This window comes from Macadamia integrifolia, unplaced genomic scaffold (genome assembly GCF_013358625.1).
Source record: "Macadamia integrifolia cultivar HAES 741 unplaced genomic scaffold, SCU_Mint_v3 scaffold3250, whole genome shotgun sequence".
NCBI lineage: Eukaryota > Viridiplantae > Streptophyta > Magnoliopsida > Proteales > Proteaceae > Macadamia > Macadamia integrifolia.
This window is the reverse complement of record NW_024869333.1, coordinates 8,647-17,005: the sequence shown is the minus strand read 5'-3', so window position 1 is coordinate 17,005 and position 8,359 is coordinate 8,647. Positions and strand designations below refer to the sequence as shown.

At 34.8% G+C, this 8,359-nt stretch overlaps 1 protein-coding gene across 1 annotated transcript; it reads right to left on the bottom strand.

Annotated features, from left to right (window-relative positions):
- Positions 1-595: 595 nt before the first annotated feature.
- Positions 596-7,821, bottom strand: LOC122067940 (protein PAM71-homolog, chloroplastic-like). Its single transcript, XM_042631776.1, has 5 exons — positions 7,533-7,821; positions 6,523-6,682; positions 4,921-5,104; positions 3,255-3,302; positions 596-3,138 (listed from the first exon to the last, which is right to left on the bottom strand). Exons 1-5 carry the CDS (start codon positions 7,648-7,650, stop codon positions 2,956-2,958), a joined length of 693 nt encoding a protein of 230 aa, XP_042487710.1. The 5' UTR covers positions 7,651-7,821; the 3' UTR covers positions 596-2,955.
- Positions 7,822-8,359: the final 538 nt, after the last annotated feature.

The following is an 8,359-nucleotide window of genomic DNA, read 5'->3' as shown; positions in this document are numbered from 1 at the left end:
CCATAGTTTCAAGGCATCGCCTAGTTGCACTGTATGCCAGCTTATATTTTTTGCCCTTATTTATGTCAAATACCATTTAAGTAAATGTTGTTATTTCATTTATTTAAGATATTCATAAATAAGCAAATACCCCTATTTGAATCCAATAAAAATAGTTTAAAAAACAAATTCCAAAAAGATAAAAAGTCAACCCGCCGGTCCAAGAACAAAAACTAGATTTTTGGTTGTAGGGCAATTTTCAACTTTCGAATGCTAAGATTTTTCTAAATTCTGAAAATTTTATAAATCTTATCATAGTAGAACATTGCTAAAAACCAAAAGTCCAGTAAAATAATATTTTTTTATGCCAATAAAATTATTTTCATTCATGCGATTTAACAGCATTTGCACACTTGAAAATAAGTTTGACCGGAACATAACTTTGTCATAACAACTCAGATTTAAGTAATCTTAGACATGTTAGAAAGCTAGTTTTGTGTTATACCTAATAGAAAAAGTCTCATCTAAAAATAAAATCATTTGACCAATAAAAAATATTATAAAAGAAGAGCATTTCTCCAAATGTCAATAAGTCATGTTGATTATTTTGTGACTTGATGTGAGTGTGACTATGTTGATTTTTATGACTTGATGTTGCTTAATGTTGATTGATTTTTTTATGTCATAGGGTATATATTATAACATACAAAATAACTTTAGAAAATAGGGGAACTAAAAAATAATACATGGGCGATTTGTTCGCCATGGCAACACCATAGCGGGCGATTCACCGCCGCCAAATCAATTAGCCACCCCTCCACCGCCTTGAGTCTCCATGACGCCGTAACAACTATGGTCATAACACAAATAGGAAACTAGAAGGCATAACCAAAAAGGAAACTAATTCTAACTTAGCTAACAACTATCCTAAACCCAATAGGAAACTAACAAAGATACGCTTGAATCAAATATAATCCCATGGTAGGAAGGTCTATGGGTGTCCATAAACCTCCAACCGACACATGCTCTCGTATACTCTAACAATACCTATCCATATACTCAAAACTTCTCTTCTAAACTAAACATGATCCATGACTACAAAACACTTACCCAAAGCTCTTGTAAGGCATTCTAATCAATTTTGGATTGGAAAAAATCAAATTGATTCCTTGCCTCTGCGTGCAGAAGTGACTCTAGCAGTGTTGATTTCATTACCATTTGGTGATTAAACAGCCTGCAATCAAGGATTGAAACCATATTTGCGCAAGAATAGTTATCTATCAAAACTTTGAATTTTTTGCCAAATATTGATTTTTAATGCTTTTTTATTTTTATTTTTGGCAATGGATCAATACATTAGTGAAAAACAATCTGAATGATACATCAAACTAGGTTTTATTTGCAATAATGTGTGCATCTAAATCCTGAATCTTCCCCAAACTGAATATGACATATTTTTTAGTATTATTAAATGTAAGAAACCTCATCCTTTATACATAATCAATCTAATGCCCTCGTCTCATCATACTTTGTTCTTCTCTTTATACATGATATATTTTATATTTTATTTATTTATAGTATTTTATGTTTCAAAACTGTATTTTGTATGTATCTTAGGCATTTCCATGCTATCTTTAGCATATCTTATGTCTCTCCAATATGATACGCCTCTTAAAATCACCTTCCCAATACGATACCCAATACCAAAACTTTAAATCTTGATTATGTCCTTATGTAATATACACATAAGTATGTCCTCACTTGTAAATACATTATATTTTAAAGTTATAAAAAATTCCCCCTCCCACAATTAGAAAAGTGTTCTGTTCTCTCTATTCGTGGGCTGTTTTTTTCTTCACTCTCTCCTTCTCCTTCTATTTTCTTTCCTCCTCTTTGTGCGCAGGTAATGATTTCAGGTTCTAATACTGCCATGTTATAAACTGCAGAACAAAACCTATGACAGTAGAACAGTAACTGAGAGCTCCTGTAAGGCATTCTAATCCCCCCCCCCCTTTTTTTGTTGCAAAATCAACTTGATTCCTTGCTTCAACCATAAAAAATGACACTAGTATTATCGATTCACTTTTAATTGGGGATTAAACAACCTGCAATCAAAGATCGAAACCAAATCTGCGCAAGAACAAGTATCCCTCAAAACTTAAAATTTTTTCGCTCAAATCTTGATTATTAGTGTCGTTTTTGCAATGGATTACTACATCAGTGGAAAATGACCAAAATGATTGCATCAGACTAGTTTATTTTCTTTTTTGAAATGATTTGTGCATCTAAATTCTAAACCCTAAATCTTCTCCAAAACTGAAAATGACATCACTTTTTGTACTAGTACATGGAAGAAACCTCATACTTCATACATAATTATTTGAATGCACTTGTCTCATCATAAGAGGACAGGCCTTGGCGCAACGGTAAGGTTGCTCCATTGCGACCTATTTGGTCCCAAGTAGATTACTAAGTTGTTATGATCCCATATAGGGTACTGGGCTCGCTACATGTAATGAGGGAAGAAGCCTGAATCAGTGCATTCAGCCTATCAATGGCCACGGGCATGTCTTATCTAAAGGACCACCAATTTGTGTTTCCCACTCTTGGCTACTAGGCAAGTTGGATAATCAATTTCATCAAAATATAGAGCATATTCCATGAAAAGTAGCATGCTGTCTTCTCTTGGTGAACAATCTCTAGAGATAAAGCTTCTCAAAAAACAAATTTTTGGGATCCACCTTTCCTCCACTAGTCATTAATTAAGACAAACTTAAAAGTTGTTAAAAAAGTCACAGAGTTCTCAAAGGCATCAGATCATTCAGAGCACACATCTGATATATCCATTTTTTACTAAATATATTAGTCATTTTTTGGCATCAACAGTCTTACAAAGGTCAAAATTTAGGAAAGATCAATATTTGGTCATTAATAAGGTAGAAACCACAATAATATCATCAATCACTATTGTGATTTTCAACATGCTTTTTTAGACGTATGAAGATCATTCTCATACAAATCCACTAATTCATATTGCTCAACATTTATAGCTCCCAACTTACTTGTTTGAAACTGAGCTGGCACTGAATGGAATATTCGTCCGATTACCACAGACAGGATTGTCATGAGTGAAAGAGCACCCATCGAGCCCAACAAGACCTGGTCAATTAAATTAACAGCTCATAAGAGCAATCTATGTCCAAATATAAATGTATGGCCAACACTGCAGAAAGAGACAGAGGTGCAGCAAAATAAATAGTATAAATTTTCCATACCAGTCCTTTTTTATATTGCATGGCCAACAGTGCAGCAATAAAAAATGTCTGCCCAAGCAAACAAGTGTCATAGTGTCAGCCATATTTCATGTCCTAACAAGTACAGTTACAATACAAATATGAGTCGTTAAAAAAGAAAGCATCAATTCTAGAGCATTGACGCTGGGATTCAATATATAATCTATATATCTCCCATACCTTCCATACATAGATTGACACTAATATGATGTGAAGCAAGACCCTTCTGCAGGTTTTCTTGTAAATTAAAATAGTGTTCATAGTTGTCAAGGTGTCGTCAAGGCGTCGCCTAGGCGACGACTAGGCGTCCAGGCGGTTTGCTTGGGGCCTAGGCGACAGCCGCCTTGTTGCACTGCATGTCGCCTTGTGTTTCGGCACTTATTTATGCCAAATATCATTCAAGTAAATGTTTTTAATATTTGTTATTTCATTTACTTAAGATATTATTCATAAATAAGCAAATACCCCCTATTTGAATCCAATAAAAATAGTTTAAAAATCAAATTCTTAAAGGATAAAAAGTCAACCCCCAGTCCAAGAACAAAAACTGGATTTTGGTTATAGGGACGATTTTCAACTTTTAAATGCTAGGGTTTTTCTCAATTATGAAAATTTTATAAATTCTATCATGTTAAATCATTGCTAAAAACCAAAAGTCTGGTAAAATAATATTTTGTTTTGATATTCATAAAATTATTTTCATTCAGGTGATTTTAACAGTATTCGTGTACTTAAAAATAAGTTTGACTGAAGCATAAATTTGTCATTGCAACTCAGATTTAAGTAATCTTAGACTTGTTAGAAAGCTGGTTTTATATTATAACTAATACAAAAAGTCTCATTTAAAAATAAAATCATTGACCAATCAAACTTATTATAGAATAAGAGCATTTCTCTAAATGTTGATTTTTTTATAACTTAATATGACTTAATGTTAATTTTTTATGATTTGATATGGCTAAATGTTGATTTTTAATGACTTGATGTAGCTTAATCTTGATTTTTTATGATCCAAGGTATATATAACTTACTAAATAATGTTAGAAAATAGGAAAAATAAAAAATAACACTTGTTTGCCTTGTTTGCCTTAAGGCGGGCGCCTTCTCGCCTAAGCGCTTAGACAACCCTCCACCGCCTTGGTTCGCCTTAGCGCCGTGACAACTATGATAGTGTCAATCCAAAAATGGAAGTTGTTTTTGGCTCGTGGTTCCCAAATGACATTTCTTTTGCAGCTGGAGTTTATGTCATTAGACATGATCTTTAAAAAGTTACAAGTTGGCTAAACATTGTCATAGGATGAGTAGTTTTGGAGATGCAGTTGATCAAAGTTACTTTTGTATAGCAGAGGCCATCTGGTAATTATTTGAAAATAGGGGTTTTCCAGGAATCAGCAAACTAATTTTGTTATAGGATGAGTAGTTTCTGAGATGAGTTCAATCAAAGTTAATTTTGTGCATCAGCACACACACACACACACAAAAAAACAAAAAAAAAAAAAATTGTTTCTTTGGTCAAAGGAAAAAATGAAAATAAATTGTATAAGTTCTACTTGTATTCTAATTGTATACCATATCATGCATCCACTTAAATAAAATAAAAAATGAAAAATATTGACTTATGTCTATCCAGGCAAAGTAGATAAGTCACCTTGTCTCCAATCTCAGAAACAAATATCAATGTGAAGGCAGCAGTGAAGCCTGACTTTGCAAACACTTCCACGATTGATGAAGGTCCTCCCTTCGCAAAGGCAATCAATGAAAAAGCTAAAGCACATCCAAGTAGCACAATAGCTATGGATACTGGATAAGGAAGTCGATTAGGAGGTTTCTCCCTGCAAATTCATGAGATCTATGTTTAAGTAAGGTTTAAATGAAAAAAAAAAAAAAAAAAACTGATGTCCATTGGAGTCGATAGAACAGGAACTTAAATGAGTCAGAAATTTTGAATTTTATCACTACATCATGAGGAAGATGATCACAAAAGAAATCTGAAGTGCAAATAGGTTCCTCACTATGAAGTTTCATGGAAATCCATAAGTTCAACTCATGTTGAAGCATCATGCTGAAGCTTTGATTTATCTGAAAAGCTACATTTGGATTCACAAGGATGCCAGACTGTGTTTTAACTCATGTTCAGAGTTCTTTGCAATTGGGCGGTGACTATTTTACCTAAATTTAAGATGAATATTTGGGGATCCTAAATAATTGCATCTCATTAGTTCTGAAGTTTGAAAATCACCTCAAAATTTTGGCAGTATGTTGTCTTTGTAGGCTTAGTTTAGTGTTGCAATCTGGTTATAACAGGTTAAGTTTTAGTTAATAGTCAAAATGACCAAATACTAGTTGGGAATTTACCAAATTTATTACTTCCATTACGACTTACAATTTGTGTTTGAAAATTCAGAATGAACCCAGAGTTTGTAAGCTCACATAAATCAGTGCCAAGCATGTAGTCCAACCCAGTTTTCCTCCTACAAAATTAAATACAAGTGTTCTCCTCTTATTCTTATTCTTTCACTTCCTCCTTTGAATTCCTTGTTATTTTGAAAGCTAAGGACAAGCACACTCAACCCCCACCCCCGGGTGCCCCGAAGGATGGTGGGTTAGACTCTTCAGGAATCGTATGACCCTTTGAAGGATAAATACAGAACATGGAAATGTTCAACTTTAGTGTTAATTCGGCATCTCTAAACTCATTAACTGGAAGACCAAAACAAAATATGTTCCTTCACTCTCGAAGCTGAAATCCCTTTCTAAGAATTTTTTTTTTTTTTTTCCTTTATCATGAACAAGACAATAATACCAAAGATTTTATACATTTCTTGAACAATAGAAACTCAATAAAGTTTGCTAGTCTGACATGCACTATATTGCATCAACCAGTAGTTTAGGGATTTTGAAACAATCAAGAATATAAGGATCTCGGTATTTCCCCATGATTTTCCATGACCATCCAATCTAGAATTGAATCCAATGATTCCTATTCTCTCAAGAATTGACTAGGAGAAAAATTGCAACTAACTAGTGATATGTAGCTGATTTCCCCAAAACTAATTTCCGTGGGGAGTTTATGGATGATTTAAAAGAATGAACTGCACAAATAAAGAAAAACCAAATGTATCAGAAAATCTTCCTCACACGAAAAAAGAATCATGTATTGGAGCATCAACAGTAATGTAATCGTCAATTTTAATTAAATATGGGAATTTATCTGCCCTTTCTCTCAACAAGACTGATCCAAATGACTCACGATTCAGTTAAATTATCACTCGGAGGACCTCCTACAGAGATATCGTGTTTATCGTTTTCCTCCTTTCCTCCATAGGCTCCAGATCCAATTCTGACATTGGAAGCTTGGGCTCTGATTGTTCCACACACTGAATTCAACCTCAATATGTCCTTGTATCTCACTGCAAACAAATTAAGTGAAGTGTCATTCACTTATTTTGAAATAAGTAATAAATAGAAGAAATTATAATTATAATTTTACCAACAAGAAAGTGATCTAACTCGATGAAGCATTTATCATCAATTTGTGACACCTGAATAAAGAACCATCTTCTCCAAATCAAAAGACAACGGTTGTTGAAGTATTATCTATTCATAAGAATCGTTATTCTTTTAAACCAATTTCATTGCTCTTATTTTTTCCAACTTCAAATTGTTACACCCATAGCAGCATGGAATGCATTTGAGATTAAAGGATCTGACTTGTGTTGCTTTTTTTTACATGCATTCTATTACTAAGACATAACATCCAGCTAAACTTCAATGATATTTTAGCAATGAAGCAAAATATGCTTCCTAGTTTCTGCATTGGTTTAAAAGTTATTTAGCATAACCAAACAGCAAGATACTACAGGTCCCTATTTCATTTAATTTCGAATAGGGAATCCCGTCAAATGCAATGGACTGATGCAAAAGCATCTCTCGTTTTCTTTTATAACCATACCGATTTCTCTAGTTTATGCAGTGTAGACGCTTAATTAAACACAGGGAAGCAAAGACAAGATAAGATTGGTTTTTTATTTTTCCAGCTAATACGTAGTAAGATAAGGTTTGCTTTCAGTTCAAGTCAATCACCGGAGGTTCAAATGCATAGCGTAAGCCCATTTTTCAATTAGCATTCCCAACCATGAAGCAACATTTGTAGTGAATCATTTCTTTAAATCCGGCAAAAACTAGGACAAACTGAAAAGAAGAAGAAAAAAAATATGAAATTTTGAGCAGAATTAAAAGGGAAAATAAGCAGAAACGTACACGAATTTGATGTTCTCCTTCTGGATAGAGAGATAGAACAAGGGATGGAATCGATGAAAGCCAATAAGGGGAGCTTCCCCCTTGAAACGATTGGAGAATGGATCACCTGTGCCTGCATCTTTCTCAAACTTTTCGCTCACAGATTCACAGTAATAGAATTCTCTCCATGACTCCCAACAACACGAAAACACTGCTTCGAATTCTCCTCCGAATGTCAAGCGGAGGGAGTTGATTCGCTCTGTAACAGTAAGAAGCTGATGGAACGACTGAGGTCTGAGGAATTCTTCGTCTCTGGGGAGTTTTGAGGGTGGAGTTTCTGAAATCTGCCACGTGCATTCCCAATAAGGCAATAATGATAGGTTATATATATATATATATGGCAAAAGTTTTTCTGGTCGGCAGAGCAGTTAACCTTATAGCTGGTCGGGACTAATCTCACCCCTTCAAAAGGGATCTCAAAATCGCAGTCGTTCATTGATTTGTACCTAATACTAATACGACAGATATACCTCGAAACTCAATAAATCAAAATACAGTCCCTTCTCTCACCCCCCCCCAAGATCTCTCCTGCCTCCCACCACGAACCAACCCATCTCGTCTCTCTTGTTTCCGGTGATTGCAGCGTCTTCTCCATCTCCGTTCGGCTCTTCTTCTTCGGCGTGTCACTATCTGAAGCTATTGAGTTGACTCCCTGCCCCGATGTCCCCTTCCTTTTCTTCTCCGTCTCCGTTCAGCCGCACAAGTCTCTCTCTTCTCTCTCGCAGGTGGAGAAGGGGGGAAAGGTAGGGAAACGCTAGGGTTTTGGCTTTGCACCATGGGCGCAAGCT

What these genes read in the sequence shown, in the direction of transcription:
- LOC122067940 (XM_042631776.1), bottom strand. Translation starts at nt 7,650, where the DNA reads ATGCAGGCACAGGTGATCCATTCTCCAATCGTTTCAAGGGGGAAGCTC. An exon ending in TTTCTGAGATTGGAGACAAG is followed by an intron (nt 3,303 to 4,920) that starts GTGACTTATCTA and finishes TTGCTTGGGCAG; the next exon opens with ACATTTTTTATTGCTGCACT. An exon ending in TGCAATATAAAAAAGGACTG is followed by an intron (nt 3,139 to 3,254) that starts GTATGGAAAATT and finishes TTAATTGACCAG; the next exon opens with GTCTTGTTGGGCTCGATGGG.